At 35.4% G+C, this 23,375-nt stretch overlaps 1 protein-coding gene across 1 annotated transcript; it reads left to right on the top strand.

Annotated features, from left to right (window-relative positions):
- Nucleotides 1-9,471: 9,471 nt before the first annotated feature.
- On the top strand, nucleotides 9,472-22,220 carry LOC124455887 (cytoskeleton-associated protein 5-like). Its single transcript, XM_047006499.1, has 15 exons — nucleotides 9,472-9,489; nucleotides 10,658-10,711; nucleotides 10,768-10,986; nucleotides 11,674-11,843; nucleotides 12,534-12,704; nucleotides 13,701-13,881; nucleotides 15,486-15,793; nucleotides 16,436-16,511; nucleotides 16,895-17,083; nucleotides 17,241-17,396; nucleotides 18,796-18,897; nucleotides 19,200-19,301; nucleotides 20,640-20,678; nucleotides 21,269-21,358; nucleotides 22,107-22,220. Exons 1-15 carry the CDS (start codon nucleotides 9,472-9,474, stop codon nucleotides 22,218-22,220), a joined length of 1,989 nt encoding a protein of 662 aa, XP_046862455.1.
- The last annotated feature ends 1,155 nt before the right edge of the window (nucleotides 22,221-23,375 follow it).

Here is a 23,375-nt window from a genome sequence, read left to right as displayed (position 1 = left end):
AATTGTCTTTGTTAAAGTATTTATCACAAGGTTAAATAGTTGGAATATTATTAAACAAAAAGAATGATAGCACAGCGCTATAACCAACAACTACAAACAATAACGACCTTATCTAACAACATTTGAGAAACTAACCTTCCACTCCTCTATGTTTAACATTGATATTAGATTCTTTTCCAGTGGAAAGCGGGATGCTTTCACTGAAGGGCAATGATGTATTGTCTAACATTAACACCGGATTATCTAACAGATATTTAATATGGAATTCGAGCTTTGTCCATATGAACTGTTCAACATGCTTCCAAACAAAAATGAGCAGGAATATTCAGTTGATTAATCTATGATAAACCTTACACCTTTTAACTCTGCTATACCGGTCACAAGCCCGGGACTTGTAGCGTATAAGGCTCTCTGCTTTTGAGTAGACTTGTCTCGTTTACAAGGAAGAGGAGTGGAAGGTTAATTTCTCAAATGTTGTTAGATTTATTTTCTCAAATGTTGTTAGATAAGGTCGTTATTAATTGTAGTTGTTGATTATAGCCAATGATCTAGTACAATGCATTTCTTGCCAGTTTTAGCATGTGACAAGCATCAGGAACAAAAAACAGTGGGTGTTCATATGACTCATAGTTAAAAGAGTATTTAATGTCCGACAAATTTGATCCAAACTCACAACCAAGGGCTTTCATGCAATAAAAATTGGTGGCAGTACCGTCACAAGTCACACTGTAAATATTTAGCCCATGTGAAGATGCTAAGCGAAACGATTTGCTAACCAGTGCACTCAAATTTGAAGAATTTATTCCACTACATAACACGTAACCAATAGGACATTTCCAATGTCCTCGTAAACCAACTAACATAAACACAAGAGCTTCAGTAGCAACCTTGTCTGGATCAAAAGCAACAACATCCGCACCAAAATTGACAAACCCTTCATAATTTCTTTTACTTCTGTTGTAAACAACCCCTGACCTAATGTACATACCATCAAAAAGAAGAGCGTAGTCCCTATACTCCGGATTATTTCTTGCTTTTTCTTGTAGAAATGAAAACACATCACCAAAAAACCCTCGTTCACAGTTTACACTGGAAGTCCAGTTTGAGATAGCGCTTGGACATGGCAATGTAAAAATCATAATTGGCCAAGTAAAAATCTTTTACTTGGCCAATTTACTTCAATTACACCTGAATTCGATCGCTTTACAGTCAGATTCTTCATTGGGAAGGAAATATCTGCTCCACCTACGTTCGACTGTAAGTCAAAGCCTTCGAAATGCACACCTTGCGATTTGAATTTGAAGCTGCAGGCGTTGTTGCGGTTCGTCAAACTTGGCCAATTTTGTTTGTGTATTCTTCTATCTGGCGATATTGCCGTCAATCCAGGACCTAATAACCTTCAACCTCCTGTAGGCTTCAGAGGCTTATCAGTCTGCCACTGGAACATCCAAAGACTGACTGACACCAAATTAGAAGAACTATCTCTAATGCTCACCTCGAACAACAACAGTGCTGCTAAACTTGACGTCTTAATTCTCACTGAGACGTTCGGATCTAGTAAAATTCCAGACAGCTATTAAATGATACCCGGCTACACATTACACAGAAAAGATCGAATCGGGAAGAAAGGTGGCGGCATAATTGCGTATGTAAATGAGAAAGTTATGGCTTCACATCGAAGAGATTTGGAACTGGATGAGCTTGAAACTCTCTGGCTTCAAATTTGTCCTCATAAATCAAAGAGACCGATTTTGATATCTGGTGTTTACCGTCCACCTTCAGCCAACAAAGATTATAATGAGAGTTTGGGTAAAAATATTGAAAATGCCCATCTCCAAAACAATGAATTGATTATTCTGGGAGACTTCAATTTAGATTATATTGATTTCAACTGTTATTCAAAACATTGTCTCGCAAAGACACTGAACAGTCTTGGATTAACGCAAATGGTAAATAGAGTAACAAGACCTGCCTCTGATGCGTGCTTAGACCATATTTATTCTAGTCATCCTGCTAGAATTAGAGAAGTAACCATAGGTAAATCTGGACTTTCCGATCACCTGCCGGTCACTATCTTGAGGTGCTACAAAACCATGGATGCACAACGTAAACAACATTCCAAAATCAAATACAGAAATATCGACAAAATAAACAAAGAATGCTTTCTACGAGACTTAAGAGAAGCCCCTTGGGATATCTCCTTTGTTTTTCGAGATGCCGATAACATTGTTGAATCTTAAGAATGTTTTATGCAGTGCGGTGTTTGAATTTAAATGAAGATATGATCTTCGCACTTTGCTGGACAATTTAAGCAATCGTCTCAGGAACCTGAAAAAATCAGGTGACTCAACGGGATTCGAACCCATGACCTCTGCGGTGCCGGTGCAGTGCTCTGACCAACTGAGCTATGAAGTCACACAGTGGTGAGCAGGTCAATATTGTTGGGCTCATGTTTTCTCGTGAAAGGAATGTCGTAAGAATGTTTTATGCAGTGCAGTGTTTGAATTTAAATGAAGATATGATCTTCGCACTTTGCTGGACAATTTAAGCAAACGTCTCAGGAACCTGAAAAAATCAGGTGACTCAACGTCACAAGTATCAATATGGCGTCGTAAAAAATTCGCAAATAGTACCCGACTATAGCATGAGTATATATACATCTTTGGCACCCTCAAAATTCATGGAGTGATTAAACAATGACACATCTTTTTTTTTCCTTATCAGATATCATGTGTATAAAATAAACAGGGAGCCCTGTTCTTTAAAATTCTTATCACCCCCTAAAATATCATGTGTGGCTACCGTATGAATTGCCGCTACGGACGGAATGGAAAACAGGAAGTGACGTTTGAAAGGGTGTTGTTTTTAATAAGAGTAAAAGACAAATTGCTGTTGTTGAATGTTGTACGTGGGACCAAACGGTCCTTAACGTAACTTGAAGACAGTAAATTAAAGACAGTAATTGAAGATAATAATTTGAAACAATAAATTTGTAATTTGGTTTATTCTTGTTGTATGACGACTTGATAGTAACATCATGTTTTACATATATTATATGTAAAACTCTATTGCCACCTTAGAAAATAATCGCGAGGAAAGAAATTGGGTTTGGCAAGTGTACACGTCAGTGACATACGTCGGGTTTTGATTAGAGGTACTGAAATAGTGCAAAAGTAACTGCAAAATAAATACGAGATGGAACGTGACACGCCATCACGAGATAAATAAATGTTTCAGTTACTGACAAAGTTAAAGGAAGTTTCAACCAGAAATTGCCAACAATTATAAGCCACGATGCTTCAACAAACAGCAAGATACAAAAATAAGCCACATAGTTTGTGTAGTGTTATCTGACATATCTGTCTTTTTTAAATTGAGGTACTTCTCATAAGCTATATGTTAAATTACACTATACAATATTCTAATTAGTTACGTAATTAAACATCTAGTTAAATTACATGATAGCATCGATGGACCAGGAAACAAATGTTGAGGGAAGAAAACTCCCTGGAGGAGCTGTCTGTTGAAGACTTAGAGGCACCTTTTTCCTGCATCAAAATCCCAATATGTCATCTCAAGTTAGTGAAGATAACACTACAGTAAAGGAGCATTGCAATGTTGTTTAATCGCATATTTAAATAGCGAAAATTATCGTGATTGGGCGTTCAGCTGTCCAATACAACCAATTGAGGTGTTAGATTCATTCGGATCTGTTTAAAGGGGTTGCTGATGATGCTTCTAAAACCCCGTTTATACAAAACATTGATGATGAACGGTCAGTGAAAATTTTGTAATTGGTGATACCATCTTGTGTATTATACATATTAGCTAAACATAATAATCAGTCTGTTTATGGCTCCGAGTATGATAATGTATGTTAAAATTACATATTTCTTGCAGGCACAATTGGAAAGATTAAAAAATTTACTCGGCAGTAACATTGCGTAGCTTTTCTTAATCAATTTCAGTTAGGTCGTCTGCACCTCTGACCATGAGATGTAAAGGACAAGCCAATTGGAGCAAATTTCTACAGTCAAGGGCTTGACATAAAGCGTCTATCTCCAAATCAGGATTGCCGTCAAAATCAAGAGATCCGAAATTTTGTAGTCATGTCAATGATCTTTGGAGTTTGTTGTAGCCAAGCTTGAGGACAGAAAGATTTTTCAAATCTGAAATGGCATCAGTAATCTTTTATATGAAGTTTCCGTTGAGATGGAGCTCCTCAAGCCATGCCATCCTAAAATCGTTCTCTGGAATAAACTCGAGGCCACACTCCACAATGAACAAACATTTCAGTCTGATGAGCTTCTGGAAGATCTCAAAATGATTAAGTTCAAGATGACAGTTCCCAAATTTAGATTCAAAAGATTTTTGGAAATCATAGGGTCAAAAATCTTTAATAGTTTATGAGGTATTGTTGTTGTTTTGAATCATTATTATTTTAACACTGACAGGGGTGGATCTAGGATTTTTCAGACTTGAGTCATGGCGGATGCCAGCATGATCCCAAGAGAAATTTTGGTTTCTAGAGTCTCGGAAATGCAATTTTCAGAATTTTAGAATGGACAAAAAAATAAATTAAGTAAAAAGCCATTAAAGTAGGTACAATTGCATTTATCTCTTATTCACCTTTTGTGTCCAATTCTTGAATATAGTCATAAAAAAATTTGTGGACATTTATTTGCAATTGCTTTTTGTTGCTTCCTTCAGGGCTAAACTCTACAGTCACATTTTCCAGAACCATGTCTGCAGTCAAGCAAAAATTAGCAACACCATCCAGTGTAAGAATTGTTGGCATTATCTCCTGGTGGCTTTGATTTTGCTGCAAAACCCCAAAAAGTGTAAGACCAGTTTTTAATTGGTCCATCATTGCCAGCATATGTCCAATTCCTGCCATTACAATCGACCTACAACAAAAGATATTGATGCGTCAAAAAAGATGAACAACGTAGATTGAACTGTACGTATGAAAACATGACCATGGTTTTATACCGAATAATGTTGTCTAGTGAGGCCAATTTCTCCTTAGAGGGAGCACCCCTGTAGCCAATTGATTGCAGAATGCTCATCATGTCATCTGAGCAAAGCAATGTCCTCAGCTCTTCATCACTTTCACATTTAACTAACTGAATGTAATTAAGAATGCTATGGTAATAAGTAATAAGTAGAACAAATGAGAATTCAATTTTTTCTATTCTTTAAGCACAGCTTTGAGATATTTCAAAGTGAAATTTTCTTGCTTTTCTTAATGAGTGCATATTTTTTCCTTTTCAATTTCATCTTTGAAATTAGAATCATGAACAAACTCCAACCAGTCGTTGGACTGTATGCTGTTTACCCCTTCAGCCATATAATTAAATACATTCTATGCAAAGAAGCATCAGGCTGGTCCTCCCTGGGCGAGAGAGGTTGATTTTAATTCACCAGCAACCATGAAGTCTTCATATGCTAGTGCTCGTGCACTAAACAGTGGATAACCATTTGCATCAAACAAAGTTGACTTAATGTGTCATAGGACATCTATCTTTGATGGAACAGACTTAGCACTAAACAATGTATAAAACATACATTCAAACTACTACTTATTGGTTTCTTTGGGCAGTTGTACGGTATGAATTGAAAAAATCTTCACTGATTTTCTCACCTCTGAGAAACTCCCTCCTTGGCTCAGCACCATCAATAGAAGGTTAACCAGAAAACAAATTTTAAGACTTCCTCCTTCAGCAAACCACTAATCACAATGACTTTCCGTTTTCATAGGATGTGTCACAAACTATATACGTCATTGATTAGTCATATATATACTTAGATATGACGTGAGATAAACACATTTCATTGAAACTAAAGCAACCCAAAATTTATGGATGCATAACATACATGAACTTGAATGGTATCATTTATAAAAACCCAGTTGCTTTATTGTTCCTTTTAACTCTTTTATGGTGAAAATTTCTTAAGTGTATACTGATGACATCTATATGTCACCATAGTGCCGCTCATTACGATGAACAAAGTTCTATCAAGTATCACAGCGTTTCATCCTCGTATCATACGTACGCTTATCGTTCATGCATTATACGCTCATCATACGCGTATCCTTTTCGTATCATACATGTATCATTCTCGTATCATACGCGTATCCTTTTCGTATCATACGCGTATCGTTCTCGTATCATACGCGTATGTTTTCGTATCATACGCGTATCATATGTTAACAAATACGCGAGCGGTACTGTATTTACCCCTTCAGCCATATAATTAAATACATTCTTTGGCAAAAAGCACGAGGCTGGTCCTCCCTGGGCCAGAGAGGATGATATTAATTTACCAGCAACCATAAACCCTTCATTTGCTAGTGCTCGTGCACTAAACAGTGGATAACCATTTGCATCAAACAAAGTTGACTTAATGTGTTGTAGGACATCTATCAATACAATGGAACAGACTTAGCATTAAACAAGGTATAAAACAAACATTCAAACTACTACATATTGATTTCTTTGCACAGTTGTACAGTATGAATTGAAAAAATCTTCACTGATTTTCTCACCTGTGAAAAACTCCCTCCTAGGGCCACCACCATCAATAGAAGGTTCACCAGCAAAACAAATTTTAAGACTCCTCCTTCAACAAACCATTTCCGTTTCGGTGCATCCACATAATCTGCAAAAGCTAATCGCCTATGAATGGTAACTCTGTTGGTCGACATCCTGTTAACATTGTCCTGAAACAGTTGAACCACTTCTTGCATAGTGGCAACAGTTGGCTGTCCAGTTTCCTCTTCAGTCATGAGTGTTTTTCTAGGTTATTAGATCATCATCTGATAACTTGGCATTTGGGTCTATCCTCCTTTCTGCACAAATGTCTGCATGAGCTTCTATGTCTGCAATTGAATAGTATCCTAGACATGTAGGGTATTGATGTTGCAATAGATATTTTTCTATTCCATGCTGAGACACTTGTCCCTGTGACACAAACTTGTCCCTGTGACACAAACTTGAGACGTTGAGGTAAATGAACTTTGAGAAGACAAAGAAGAGGATTGGAGGATTTTATTATTTGCAACTTCCTTGAAATCCCCACAACCTGTTGTGGCTAATGACTTTGATGTTGAAGGATAAAACTCATGCTACTTCATCTAAATCTCTTCAAGTTCCTTGTCAGAACTTTCCTCAGAAATTGAATTTTCAAAATCATCTATTGTACATAGCCAGAAATACATTTTGGAGTATGGGAATAACAAATCTTCTTTATATTTTGAATGCAAAAATAGTATGTTGTTCTGGGGTAAATACCTCACAATTGACATGTCATTATACAAAAGAACATATTTTTTATACTTGTTAAATTGTTCATGATGTCTTGAATGTTTATGAATTGCTTTTTTAAGAAGAGCATTTCTATCAACATCTTCATCAACTCCAATTGTTATTGTTCTTGACTTCACCCTTACCAATACACCATCTCCATTTTTGTCTTTCACAATGCCAACCTGCACCTTCACCTCTTTAGACAACTTTGCTTTTTTCCCGCCATGTTTTGGCTTAAATTTTGATGATCTGTCTTCATCTTTCTTCTTACGGAACTCTTCAAATGAAAGGGGCTTTACTACAATGGTCTTGCTGGGAGGTTTTGAGCCTATTTCTGTGTTTAAATACAGTTTGAAATATATTGTTACAGAAAATAATACAATAGCCAAAAATATGAGAAAACATATCAGAAGAATAGGGATAGATAAGAAGATTATAAATAAATAAAAAAGAGAATGAACAACTTCCATTTTATAATTGAACGAACGTGAGTGCACTTGTATTTTATAAACTGTAAGATTGTATACTTACCGACATCTGATAATGCACAAAATCCACAGTTGTGGTAAAATTTAGGTTTATCCAACAGCTTTGCTCCACAACTTTGGCCGAACGTTATGCCATAAAAATTACACTTTCAGACTCCTGCTTTATTAGATTCTTGATAAGATTTACCAAATAGATTTTCTGAAAACTTCAAGTAATTGCATTATATTCAACTCATGCGCGCGCACAAGTTTGAACGTTGCACCGAGAATAAGCAATATTGTTAAGGCGAAGCAACAAATGTTCCATGGACAACATAGTATTTTGTGTGGAAATATTAAATGTTCTATGAAAAACATAATATTTTGCATGGAGGTATTGTGCCATTTGTGGCCCACCATACTTTTAGTATATAATATATTCGTCTTGAATCCAGAACTTCTGTGGCTTGGAAACTGTCTACAACTATCGCACTATGCTTTCACTAGTAAGTGTAGAATGCTCAGTTATCGTGAGTATTCTGCTATATTTACAGGACTAATGTAAAGATATTACTACAGCATGTAAAGTTGTTCTTATTGTTGGCTGACTTACAATTAAACTCACTGGAGATTGCTTCTTTCATTTTTTAGCCATGGCAACTAAGTTTTGATTTACCCAAAGGCCGGTAATGAGAGGTCTGGAGAGAGTTAGACGGATGAGTAAGAACTACGAATTAAAACGACTAGAAAAAATCAAGAGTCTAGCGGCATTACCTACAATAAAGCAAGACTTTGTGTACTTGAACTTTGCCCATAGCTACATTAGAGTGCTGTAGTTATGTGATGTATTCATTTAGCTTTTAATGATGCAAAGAATAGAATTATGAACAATTCCTAGGCACTTTTCAGCATTTACGTGTTCACACCTGAACTCTTGGAGTGTATGAACAAGAATAATCACAATAGAAATTTTCTACGTTTCTTTATAGCAAGTACATCTAACTTCGAATATAATGATGTTTGCCTGTAGTATTAGGTTCCCTCGATCGCTTGTGTGAACAATGGCGTGGCCAGCACGTTAATTTACTCGTGTTATTTTCAAACATTTTAGTTGGTCACTCAATATAAAAACAATTAATATATAAATAAATAAAAAATGATAATGATCTAGTCGCACACTCAATGAGTGCAACATAAAAGTACCGCTCTCTCTAATCAAGGGCAACGACAATAGCGATGGCAGGATGAATAATAAATAAATTTAAATCAATCAAGCAATCATGTATTGAAAATATCGTTGTTGAACAGCTATAAGGAGATTTTGAAGTCCACTAGGTGAGTAAGTGTATAAGACCTTAGCCATTTCATTATAATTCGTTCATTGGATCTTTCCAAGAGAGATATTTAACTTTTTTCCATATAGCATAAAGAACTTAAAAAGATTATCAATTTTCAATATCGTTAGAACGTTTTATAAATCAATAAAACAGTTAAATGAATGTGTAGATAAACAATTGTAAACTCTTGACAAAAACTAGTTTTTCCTTATGTGAATCATGCAAAGTAATGTCAAAACGATTCGTTTGCATATTTAAGCAAAAGTACATATCTCAAAAAAAATAAGGTAACACAATTCTTTTAAAGAATTTATTCATTATTTTTAAATTGCCTTTATAATGAAATAAAAAAGTACCATGGCAAAATTTGGTGTTGTAAACTATTCGAGTATTAATGACGCTTGCCTGTAGTAGTCGTTTTCCTCGCTTGTGTAGACTGTGGGGTAGACAGCACGTTTATGTACAAAGGTAATGCGAATGTTTTGGTTGTAAAAACGATGAATATTTGAGTGTATAACTGAATAATTATTTTGATCTTAAATTTACCAAAGTAGCACGCTAGCTACCCTGACTGAATGTAGCATAAACTAATAATATGACGGATTCTGGAATGCGGTCACAATCTAATTTATAATCATCTTATGTTATGGAGGTCAAAAGGTAAGTAGAATTATATTATTAATTTCCTTCGTTAATGTTTGTAAAAAGGTAAATGTTAACAAGCGATGCTGTAATTGACTAAAGTTCTTGCGTGTTTCCTGCTTTTTTACTATCTATGATCTACATGTTCTGTTAAAGAATGACGTCACACCATTCCTCAGATCTATACTGGAATGTCTACTGTTTGAAGGCACATGCGCACAACAACTCATCTTCATATATAAGTGAGGCATATCCTCTGCTGTTTTCCTCTTAAATAGATATAAATTTGAAAAAGGACTTGATGAGCGCATTTTCGTCATTTATTCACTAAACTGGAACGTTAATTATATGCACTCAAGTAGTGGCGTATAATTAATTATGTATTTATAATTATATACTTCAAGTAGAACTGTTTTGAAGCATGCCTTATTTGGTGGAAAGATTATTTTTGGCACTTTCTACTAATTTATTTTGTTATCTTGTTTGAACTCACAAAAGCTACCATCATTTTCCTCTTAAAAAATTCTGTGGAAGTTAGGTTTGCGGTTGGTTAATGCTGCTCCGTAATTTTGTTGACCAATTTAACTTGCATGCGAAGAAAATCGTTGAATTCAATTTGTACGTGATCAGGATATACTTTCTTTCAGCAGCAAAGTTATCGAACCTTCTGTTTGATATCCTCTCACTTATAATAAGATTCAAGTCAATAATAAAGAAGCTCTTGAGAGATTGCCTATTATTTGGCATAATACAGCCAATCAAATTCGATCTTGATTGATGATTTTTGATCCGTTTCCATAGTTGCACAGTTGATTTGTCAAGAGCAGATTTACATATCTAAAATATTGGATAAAATTGTCCCATTTTTTAGTTTCAATGTGATTTTATTTGTAATCAACAGATAGGTGATCCAAAGGATGCCGTACGAAAGATGATCCGTGCCCTGCTGAAATGGGTGACAAAAATCTACCCGGCCAGTAAATTATTTAACTTCCTGGCGGATGGACTCAGGTCGAAGAACGCAAAACACGCACGGAATGTTTAGGAGAGATTGCTTACTTAATTAGCGTATACGGTGAGAACGTGTGTCAGCCAAGTCCCGCGAAAGCGCTTCCCGCCATTGCTGCACAGATCGCTGACCGAGATAACAGCGTAAGGAATGCTGCACTCAATGCCATCGTCGAGGTTTACAATCTAGTTGGTGAAACAGTCTATAAATATATTGGAAGGGTGAGTGTAGTAATCATATATACAACACGATTGTCTTTCAACAGTTGGTTTGAAGTATACTGCCAATCACAGTTCTCTTTTCATTCCATCGAGATCATGATGCGGTATGTGCTGTTGATTACATACGTTCAATTTCCACGTCCTGTTTACATCTTAATTATTCTTTTTGATATATCCGAACAGATATCTTTCCAGCAAATGATTAGTAAAAATCAGGGATAAATTTGCCCTAATGTTTGTGGTTTCAGAAAAATTAAGTAATTCATAATTGTCGACAGTAAAATTTTCCCTCTTGCACAATAGAGGATTTTTAGCACCACATTCACTCCATATCTATTGAGCATGTGAAACAAAGTTAAAGTTTTTGTATTCGCTGTCACGTCTGTTTTGTGCTATGTTTTATAAACTTGAAGAACTAAGGTTTACGTTCTTCACTTTGTGAGATTGAACTTTGATATTTTGATTTTCTGGTCTTTATGCAATTGTTATCGTAAAGCACGTTCGTGAACTTTTTTTATTAATCTTGTAACCTCTTTGAAAACTGTATTTTAGGTCGTCGCTTTGCTTTCCATCAATATTTCTCATATGTAAAGCGTTTACAGGCTTTTTCCAGAGGATTTTACCTATAAAATGAAAATGGTATTAAAAGAAAATTTATAAAACAGGGTGTTATGTTCTCCGTTCTAGATATCTGAGAAAGATCAAAGTTTGTTGGACGAACGCATCCGTCGAGCGGGTAAATCCAAAACTGCTCTGACTGAACGGGCTAAAGCAACCAGTCAGTCAACAAAGAAAGCCAGTGAAACTGTCGCTACTGTTGAGAAACCATCAAAATCAGCTAATACAACTCAAAGCAAGTATGTAGTCCTGTCTTCCTAAAACTTAGCAAAGATATATGTTTCATTTGTTTGAGCTCAAGTGCCATGTTTACAAGGGTTTAATCGAAATTATTTAATTTTTTGTGAGTTATACCATAATGCAATGCGTGGCGCGATCTTTGTGATTGCAACCCAGAGTTTCTCATTAATAATTTTCTTTGAGGTGTTGTCATTTTATTTGGTTTCAAGTAAGATTAGCTTACATGCCGAGAGCTCAGCGTTTTCTTTGTTAATTAAAGTAGCTGTTTTCCATCAGGCAAAAAATTTAAATTCGGTTTGAGGGGGACTGGGTTGGACCTAGAATTCCCGAGGGTTAGGTATTAAGTTAATCAAGCCCAGGTTTCGGTGCTGCAACTAAATTTGTTTAGTTCATTAATATTTTTAAGCAGCCATCTTATTTTGTGGTGGTGAAGTTCGTTGTATCTTGAAGATAATGTGTGGTTGCAAATAGGTTGAACTTCATTATTGTTGTGACGACATCTTTTTAAAGTATTTGCTTGTTTAACATCTTGTGCCTCTTCAGTCCTTTTTGTTTCGCATATTCATGAATTTAGAATAGAAAGGAAAATCCATTCAAACTCAGTTTGTTAAAAGTTATTTTTAAACTCGGATTACTATAGTGCTGTTCTGTATAGCCAGAAAGCTTCGAATTATTTCCATGAATTTTAGATCGATTTCAGCAAAAGTTGAGCCTGCTGTCCAACAGTACTTTTCATTGGATTTCGATCAAATCGAGGCGGGATCAGGAAAATCAAGCAATGCGTTACCATCTTTAGTGACCAATGACGACGTAAATGATTTATTAAATGAACCCGTACCTTCATTGCCTAGAATAACGAGGTAAGGGGAAAATTTTTTTGTGTTTGAAGTTGGTTTTGTACGTGAAGATAATCTTTTGAGCGGACCTTGTGTAAGGTGAAGACAGGCAGATTAGACCCATGGAATAGTCTTACACCCTGACACACATGTGTAGTGTTTCCAGATTCTCTTGCGGGATGGCAATTTATTGAAGTCGTGCATTTTTTTGCCGAGAAAATCATTAAAAAAGAATTGGTGTTTATTTCAAAAAATATGAAAAGAGATATTTTCTTTCGCTCCCCTTTCCATATTTGTGTTTACATTTGATCATATTGACAAAAAAAACAATTGTTTTCTTTTTTCACTTACGTCACTACCGGCACACCTGTGTATCAGTCAGTCTTACTTACTGAAGGTTTTTTCCGGTCAGTTTTCGCATGTAAACAGTTTGAGGAGAGATAATCAAAGATAATCTGTTCTCTTCATTTTCTTTATATTACTCGTTTTTACTAAATTTTCGTATATGGATTAATAATAATGGATTTAGAGATTTCATTTATTGTAGATATAGCCACAGAAATGTAGTTATTCCAAGTAGCTATGTTTTGATATGTAGATAAAAAGTCACGGGATGTACTAATTTTATCTTTAGTGCCGTCTTGTTAACGAATCCCTTCCTTTATGTACTTTCCATCTTGTGTGGATTCACTTTTCTTGAATTTACGACGGGATTCAGCAAGTTCACTTTTCTTGAACTTACGACAGGATTCAGCAAGTTCATTTTTCTTGAACTTACGACACGATTCAGCAAGTTCACTTTTCTTGAACTTACGACACATCATATTTATTTATAGGAAGCATTTATGGTTGAAAGTTTGACTGCTGCTACGATATTCACGCCGTATTTATATGCTGTACTTATGTAGTCAAATCAAACATGTTATAGCCGTCATTTTCGGAGTCGCTTAACATGGCCAACCAAGCGCGAAAAGCATGACCCTGATACTCATTCTTTAATATTTTTTGTATGGTTTGTAGTTCATCGTCCAGTAGTCCAGGTCGTAAGATGTTCTCACCCAGCAGCTCTTCGGCGGCCGTTGATTATTGCGTATCTCAAATCGCGAGCAACGAAATCAAGATGGCCATTACGGCTTTGAAAGAATTGGATGATCACTTCAAGGATAAGGGGTCAGCGGTGTGGTTAAAACATCTCAATCAGGTAGGTTTAGATGAAAAACTTGGGTCAGCGGTTTGATTGAAACCTTTCAATCATATTCTTAGCACAGAATAAGAATATACAGAAGAGTCGCTCATGTCGGAATTTTTGTTGTTTTTGTTCCCGCGCATGGTGGCCACCATTATTCCAGCGAGATGATTAAGGTTTTTGACTCTTTTCAAACCTTTAAAAAAGATCCGAAGTCATTTCTTAACTCAAAATATACTTGAATTCATTATTAAGTATTGACGTCATGTAATTTTAATGGTTGGAAACAAGTGAGAAATCCTAATCATCTGGCTGGAGTAATGGCCTACATGAAGACACGTTGTACACCTGAGTGACCATTCTGTATAATCATTATTCTGTGTTCTTAGTGTAACAAATGTACTCATGAAGTGGCACAGTTTCAAACAATACAGCAATTTTCTTTATGCCTGTTTTGTGTGTTTTCTTATGAAATGACATAGGATCTTGATAATCAGATGTGGTTATAATTAGATCAATGATTAACTGTAAATTAGATTGCTCAGATCTAATAAGATGGGATTATAGTTGGATCAATGATTAACTGTAAATTAGATTGCTCAAATCTAATCAGAAGGGGGATATAATTGGATAAATGATTAACTGTAAATTAGATTGCTCGAATCTACTCAGATGGCTGTTATAATTGGATCAATGATTAACTGTAAATTAGATTGCTTGAATCTAATCAGATGGGGTTATAATTGGATCAATGATTAACTGTTAATTAGATTGCTCGAATCTAATCAGATGGGGGTTATAATTGGATCAATGATCACCTGTAAATTAGATTGCTCAAATCGTATATCTTTTTGCAAATTACATCCACGTTCCATTAACTCTATGCTCTATTATCCATCCGAACTGGGAATTCGATTCGTGACGTGACCTGCACGAAGTTCTTGGAACCAATCAAATCGTTTCATTCGTGAGTGTCATTAATGATACATAAAATGAAACCCGATTGTTGTAATATAATGCCACATGTGATATTGCATTGTCATGAACTTTCGTTGTGCCATTTAGCAACTATAACAATATGCAAACATAACCAAACACTGTTCTCAAGTAGCCTGAATGAACCCCTTGTTCATCATATATTTGATTTCCTTGCAGCTCTGTGGAGGACACTAGAGAAGAGGTCAAGGAGGGCTTGAGACCGCCCCCAGACCCCCCCCCCTCCCTTCTATAATTTTGGAAGATTAAAAATCTTGCGCCAAATCTCTTAAATCACACCTACACAACATAGCTGTAATATTAAATAATAACTATTTCAAAGACTTCAGTGCGGTAGACGTACCAGCAGATGCATTAAACTTTCTTGTGTGTGTAGGATTATTCGTATGTAGCAATCCTTAAATTAGATTTCTGGAGATCTAATTTTAAAAGTGGACCAATAGGTATGCGCTGGAATCTCCCTAGAAATCTCATGCCTTGAGGACGAGGCCCCCAATATTTCGTAAGTGTCTGCCGCTGATGCAGCTCGATTGCCGGCGTGTGTTTACAGTAAGAGCTGCCCTCCATATGGTGACATCGTCTGAACTCAGCGATTGCTTGAATTGTTTCATGTTTTTTTTTAGTTCCTCATTGCTTGTATTCTTCAACAACGCATGATTCTATCTACTCACATGTTATCGGATTCTCATCAAGAAGAAGACATAATAAACCTGTACAAAGCCATTTTTAGCTCCTACTTCACACTGTTCGCCGACTCAACGCTTGCTCGGGCGATACCGAAAGAGATTCTGAAGGATCTTATTCACGTGATGATAACGACTTTGTTGGACCAGAACTTAATAAAGCTTTACGAAGGTCCTCAGGTCATCCGATGCGTGAATAAACTGATGCTTAACATTACCGAGAAACCAAATAGAAATTATATACTGGGGTAGGTTAAATTATCGCAAGGTCGTTGCAAGGCAAGAGAGCAAGCACTACACTATAGAGCGAGGCTGAACATACCATTTGAAGTTCGCTATTTATGATGATTATGTGCCTTCAAAACGCTTAATGTTTGCATTGTTTGATGTTGGGATGAGTTATTTTAGATAGGGTTTTCGTGTTTCGTATTCGAACTTGACATCATGTTTACAAAAGAAATAAGTTTTGATAAAAACGTTGGTTTAGTGGGTCTACCAACCGTCTTTAGTGGAACATTGCAAAACCTTCTTTATGAGTTTTTTTACGGTTTTAAACACTTTTTTTGTACAAAATGAAACATAAGTCGATTGTTTCAACAAACTGAATGTAATGTCTTTCTTTAATTCAATATTTGGTTTTCTAAGGTTTTAGACCCTGTTTTTCTTTTACGAAAGAAAACACACACCGAATGTTTTAACTAAATGTTATATCTTTCTTGAATTCAATATTCGAGATAATGTAGAGTGAAATTAGTAATTTATTTATTATTTTTACTTAAACAAAAAAGTCTATTTCGCTCTTCGAAGTTGAATCAAAACGACCTACGTAGAAAAAGTATCTCAATTCCAAAGACTTCACCTGTTATTCAGAATTTGTTTTTGTATTTTAGCTCCTTGATTAAATTGCTTCAAGACAGCGTGACGCATTATTCTAGCGCTCCGCAGTTCATTGATCTCATAATGAAGGTTAGTCATTGCCATGTAACTCCATTATACGGCATTGGCCATGTCATGGAGAAATATTTGTGTTGTCCAGTTAACACAAACTTACGTCAATGTACTTCATGCATGCACAGTATACCCTAGGGCACTCATTCTTCTTTGTACATCAACCTATAAGCCCTTTTTACTTCACTCATATATAGTGCTTGCTTTATTTACTGCTTGCGTCGGCAAATATATGCTGGCAACTTGAACATGCAATTATTTGGTCAGCGTTCGCTACTAGTAAGCGCACTTGCGTGATACTTCTAACACTTTACTATAAAGTAGCATCGCGTGGCATCAGTAGTGTGAAACAGTGTGAATGAAGAACTAAAGTGTTCTGAAACATTTCTATAATGTTTTAGTGCTTATGGCGTGTAACGCGAAAACTACCTGTTACTATACAAGATCTTGATTTAAGTCAAGCTTTACTAGACATTCATCTATTCGTTGAAGCACACCCTACTTCAACATGGAAGCATCGTCCTGACGATACTCCATTGAAAACTATCAAAACCCTACTGCATTCTTTGATTCGAATAAAGGACAAGCAGGTATGTGACATCATTCTACGTTTTTTGGTTTAGAAAGTGAATTTTTTCCTTACCGTTTTTCACTTACGTCATGTGTAACTGAACATAATAGGATGTGTACGTTATATGTACATATAGCTAAATAATACTTTGTAAGTGACGTAATTTTATCGTTTAGATTTTAGATCATATAAATTTGATAGAGAATTCGGAGCAAAGTGAGATTTTCCTGTACATACGTGCGACGTTAAAATCCAGTCCACCCAAACAACAGGTCAAGAAACAGACGTCCGTACAAGATGAAAAATCGTCACGTGAACTCACGCCGCAAACGGTAAGTGAACTGTTGTCGCCTTCCTTGGTTAGAATTAAATAAGTGTGTGTCAACCAAGATGCATCGCGCGCTTTTGTTTATATTTACGTCGTTACTTTAGAGCTTGCTGCATACTGAATTCAATTTCGTCACTACGACGTCTAATTTAGCTATCTGAAATGTTGGCAAAAAACATAGATTAATTTATATGGCAGTGCTGTGAATAATTCCCTATTTTATATGAAATGTTAGCAAAAAAAACATTGATTAGAAACTCTATTTTACATTAATTATCATCGTTTGTCTAAGTTGCATGGACAACAATAACATAATTCACCATTTTCTCCACCCACAAAGTGACAGTCACGCAGTGATTAGCGCGCAATGCATCTTGGTTGACACACATTCTTTAAGTGTCATGTCGACGTTAGGTCATGTATAGTTTACGTCTTTCTTCTTGTTGAACTTATGTCAATGTTCATTGATAATTCTTCGATCTCTCTCAATCATAAAAACAAAAACTTTAGTCGCAATAATTATCTAACTATATCATCAAGGTTTATCAATGGTTGAAAGTACGGTTGATTCGATACTTCATTTAATAATTTATGTAAAAAGCGAATAATTAGAGTTTAGTGTTGGTGTCTGATTTACCATTCATGTTACTTAGGTAGGTTTTCAATGGATATTAATGAATATTTGGCCTCCAGCCTAGTTTCAATCACCACCACCCCTCCCCCTCTATTATTCCCCCTTTTAAAATGTACCGAAACCAGAATAAACTGTGAAGTCAATCTCACGATAGACTCACGACTAATACCATTGTTAATTATGCTTTTTTCGTTCGTGTAAGCATTAATTTGTTTAAAACTTGCAAATGTGAATGTTAAAATAGACACATGCTCTATTTAAAAACATACAAATTACATCACGTGTTACTTTTTTCAAAATGCACCTAAGCACGAACTGGATTGGCTGTATTTTGATAAATAAAATTAATAGTAAAACATTCGTTGAGTGAATTAGTACGCGCAAGCAATTTTGCGTGAGAACTTAATCAGCCCCCAGTCTCTTTTCAGATCCCTTTTCTAAAAATCTGCCACTTGAAAGGTAGTGGGAAAATATGTACCTTTAGGTAGATGAATTGTGGAACGGCGGTACAATTCATTTCATTACACATTTCCATGTGAACTTCGTATTGCATGGTTAAGTTCAGAAAGCACTCTTAAAGAATTTGAATAGCGCTTACTTCACTTATTAAATATAGAAATTCTTTATTCTGTCTATACAGCTCAATTGTTTGTGAAGTAGCTGATTTTACTACTCTAACTCGAGCGATTTTAGAATACAGAGCGCAGTTTTTATCATTTTTATATGTTGCTATAGTTTTATTCATTTTGTATGTTTTTCCTCTTAAAAGCCAATAACTCCGAAGATGAAAACACACAAGCTTAGTCAGGATATACACGACTCTCTTGGTGATATTTTTAAAAAGATTGGGACCAAGGAGACTACGAAAGAGGTACTATAGGATGCGCCTACTTTTTATAAATGAAATAACACATAATTTTGTGGCGAACACTTTATATATACTAAGCCCTTATTAATCGAGCACGAGATCTTTAAAGAGAAATATTAGACCATTTTTTTATATTAAAGTGTGGTATTTCTCTGTGATCTAACAAGCTTTAACTAAAAATTTAAGTACTTGGACTATATCATCGGGCTGACTTCTCCACTGATAGTGTACTGGTCATTCTTATAATGTACTTGAGAACTGTCGGTTGTTGATTTTATTAAATGAAGAAGCTTTGATTCTTATAGGGTCTCGTGGCTCTTTACAATTTTCGACTAAAGCATAGAGATGTGGACATAGAGCCTTTTCTCGAGCAAACGTCGGATTTCTTTCAAAAATTATCGCTCGAGGTCAACAAAACTAAAAACAGACCTTCGCAAGATTATACCACAGGAATCTATTCTACAAACAAACGATACTCACCCGGTTCAAACCATTTACTTTATAGCCGGATATAATTAATTTTCTTTCTAAAAAATGAAAGTTCGTTGTAACTTTTACTTTGGCATATGTCTCAAAAATTGTCCTATTCAGACTACATTTTTAATTAACATAACTTTGAAAGTACACTTTATCTTTTAATGACAGTTTTTTCATATCACTTTTCAATGTCAAGTTTTTGTACTTTATGTAATGTATGCTTTACACAACTTGTGACGTTGCATTACATTGAGAGAATTTGAAATGGCGGGTATATTTGCTTATATGTTCCTTAACCAAGCAGAGTTTCTTTTATTGTGAAGAATTAATGGTGCAAACAATTGTCTGATCATTTCAACCAAAAGTTGCCTTGAATTTGAAGGATGTTTTGAAAGTTTACAGCGAATCGTTGTGCAAAATGGCGTCAAAAGTTTTGTAAATCGGACATAATCGTGAGAGAGAAAAGAGATATGCATAAGCATAAAGCCTGTTTTCAACTAGCTACAATAGGTTATGATACGTGGCTAGTTAAAAACAGGCTTAGACTGCTTTGGGAAGTACACTGTCGTTTTCAAACTTCTGTTGAATGAAAAGATTATTTAAAAATTAGTATGTTCTGGTCAAATGCCCTTTATAAGGTGTTTTGCTTGCTGATGCGCCGTTAAGCTAATCGTGAATTACAGATGGCAAATTTGCCTTTAAACGTTTACATGGCCCGTTTCCACTTAAGAGAATTTTCCATGGAACGTATATATTTCCATGTTGTGCATGCTCTTACCTGACTAAATAGACAAAATTCAGACATTTGTACATGAATAAACATTCTGTTTTTTTCCACTTGAAAATTTGATCACGTCTTCTACCTTACTTAGCGCATGCGCAAAATGGAAAATTATACGTTTCGTGGAAAATTTTTTAGTGAAAACGGGCCTTTAGGTTTCATGTTGTACAGCGTGCGAATCGGAGCATGAATAGAAAGTGCAAAAACAAAGCGACATAGAATGTAACTTAAACATGTCAATTTTTACAGACCGAATGATTAACTTTTCTCACTGTTTTTTCCTTGGTCATACATTATCGAACTTCATAAATAAATCATTCAGTAGATTTAGTTTTCCATTGTTTTGTTAATTGAGATTATGTTTTTCCGTAATGTTTTAAAAACGAAAACACGAAATATGTGGTTTGTGTCAAATTTAATAAATATTTTATTTTGTTGTATAAACATTGAGAATGATAGCGTTTAATCAAATTTCAATGTTTTCTAGAAAATATCGAAGTGCGACAAACCGCCGCATCAACTACGGGTAAGTAAGACAATTTCATAAAAAGCCATTATGATTTGAATAACATATAAAAGATTCTTTAATCAAAATAACATAATTTCCGAAATTTATGGGAAAGTCGTCATTGTCATGCATCCCCTCATTTCTCTTTTATATTTAAAGAAATATTTTCTCGTGAATCATTATAATTTACTTTCGATTCTTCACTAACTTTGGACAAAATTGCAGTCGACAGTTTTAACCCCAAAATTCTTCTCCCGAATCTCGAGAAACATTCACAGTCAAAAGTTCAACTTTCCTTTTCCACACACGTTTATAGCATTGTTAAATCTGCTGAATTTTTCCCCCTCAATGCAAATTTTTCAGCGAAGTTCTTCGTTTCTACAAAAGAGAAAAATTGCATTTAATGTTTCGTTATAATGAATAGACACAAAATTATTTACATAGTATAGGTAAAAAAGTGTAGCTTTGCATGGCATTTGCTTGTGTAAACTGGCCATTGGTGTTTCTTCTGTTGCATCGTTCAGTTAAATCTATACCGTAATGCTTTGCGTCAATTATTCCTAAACAACGCATTTAATCTTTTTTTGTTTCATATGTTTTGTTCATAGATCGACCTTTTGTATTTAGAAGACCCATCCTACTTTCGTGATCGGCTTGCTTTATTGCAGAAAAAATATGGAAATATTCGCGCAAAGGAGGTAAACAAGTGATTACGTAGCCATGTTTGCCTGGATTAGCACGTGATTACTTAGCCATGTTCACATGGATAGTCTAATGATTACATAACCGTATTCAAGAGGATCAAACTTTTATATGTACCTGCAAGGTGCCGACAATTTTTTCACAAAATTAGCGCTTAAATGAAGTATTCCTTATTGTTTCACAAAGAATTGCTGTTGTTTTCCAAGGGTTTGTCTATCAATTGATGTGCGCTGCCATTCACAGTGAACGTCTGGAAACATATGGTTGCTCCTTTCCTATTATCCTTACATCATCGAAAACTAGCCCGACATCCTTTACATTTTTATGATTTCATAATATTTTTTTTTCTTTCAGCCAGAAAAACAATACAGCCAGATCCAATTGCAGTGAAAAAAACACCCGAAGGCTTGGAAACTGTCGACAATAGCCTCATTCTGCTGACTTCAATAGTTAGTGTAGAATGCTCCGTTAAAATTTATTTTAGTGTTCTGTTTGAAATGGAAATCATTCTTCATTTTCATTTAACTTTTTCCTCCTGTCCCCCCCCCTCACTGAATTTTGACAATTCGTTAGGGAATAGTCTCAGAATAATTTTTTTTAGTTTAATTTGATCAGCGTGACTTTGGTGTTATCAGACAGTTGTTATTTAGGATTTATAGAAATATTTGACTAGAACCTCTTAAGTTGTTATTGTCTGCTAACTTACAATTAAAGCGACTTGAGTGCGCTTTTTCCATTTTGTAGCCAAAACCACAAAGTGCTGATATGGAAGCCGGCTATGAGAGGTCGGGAGAGAGTTCGACGGATCTTTCAGAACTACGTAAGCGACTCGAGAAAATCAAGAAGAAAGCTTTATAGCTAAAATCAGTTGTCTTACCTATTTTTAAGTAAATTGATATAAATGGCTTTGTTCATTCAAATATTTTTGGTTATATTTAAATTATAGTGCTACAGTTATGTTATATGTTCATTGTTTAGTTTGTAATGATGCAAGGAATAAAATTGAGATCAATACCAATGCACCTTAACTTTCTTAACAATGAACTCTCGAGAATGTGCAACCCTCGTGCTTCGATCTCGGTCTTGCACTGATCTGCTCTCGAGTTCTTCCAAAGGTCTCCTCGGTTTGCAAAAGCCTGTGCAAACACAGTAAACATCTTTTATTTCTTAACTAGTGTTTAAGAATTTTCAATTATTTTCCATTCCCGTCGCTAAAGAATGCTATTAACATATACAAAAATTGTGCGCCTTGAATTAATTTAAAACTGGTAAACTAAGTTCTAAACGATAAATTGCGTAGTAATGTTGATTAAACCTGCAAATTAGCCTCTAAGTTAACTTAAAAATGTTTTTGGGCTTAGTCCAGCTGAGTAAGATTGCGTAACCTTTCTCGCTCATTTTCAGTAAGTTTGTCAGCAGCTCTGTCCATGAGATGCGAAGGAAAATCCAAGTGGCGCAAATTTCTACAATCTAGGGCTTGACGTAAAGCGTTCATATCCAATGCAGGATTGCCTTTAATATCAAGTATCTTCAGATTTTCCAATTTTGACAACGAACCGGGATCAATGTCTTGGAGTTTGTTGTCGCTAACCTTGAGGACAGAAAGACTTTTCAAATTTGAAATGCCATCAGTAATCCTCTTTATGAGGTTTCCATTGAGATGGAGCTCCTCGAGCCATGCCATGCTAAACACTTTCTCTGGAATCAAATCGAGGCCACACTCCACAATGAATAAACATTTCAGTCTGATGAGCTTCTGGAAGTTATCAAAATCATTAACTTCAAGATAACACTTTCTAAATTCAAGGTTCAAAAGGTTTTCGGAAATCATAGGATCAAAAATCGTACTAGGAAGTCCTGGAAGATGAGATAAAGACAATTTTCCTTCATGGTCTAAATTGGTTTCTAGAACTGCAACAGGATATATATCATCCAAATTCTTCCTCATGCTTTTGAAAAGAAAATGAGCGAACCTAATGACGTACATTTTATTGTAGACGTGCAACAAATGAA

The sequence above is a fragment of the Xenia sp. Carnegie-2017 genome, unplaced genomic scaffold (genome assembly GCF_021976095.1).
Source record: "Xenia sp. Carnegie-2017 unplaced genomic scaffold, XeniaSp_v1 HiC_scaffold_4, whole genome shotgun sequence".
In the NCBI taxonomy this organism is placed as follows: Eukaryota; Metazoa; Cnidaria; class Anthozoa; order Malacalcyonacea; family Xeniidae; genus Xenia; species Xenia sp. Carnegie-2017.
Note: the sequence above shows the minus strand (reverse complement) of the source record. Positions and strands in the feature narration are given on the sequence as shown.

Coding starts and splice junctions, on each gene's coding strand:
- LOC124455887 (XM_047006499.1), top strand. Junction 18,898..19,199: donor CCAAGGAGACTACGAAAGAG/GTACTATAGGAT, acceptor TGATTCTTATAG/GGTCTCGTGGCTCTTTACAA. Junction 19,302..20,639: donor TTCAAAAATTATCGCTCGAG/GTCAACAAAACT, acceptor AATGTTTTCTAG/AAAATATCGAAGTGCGACAA.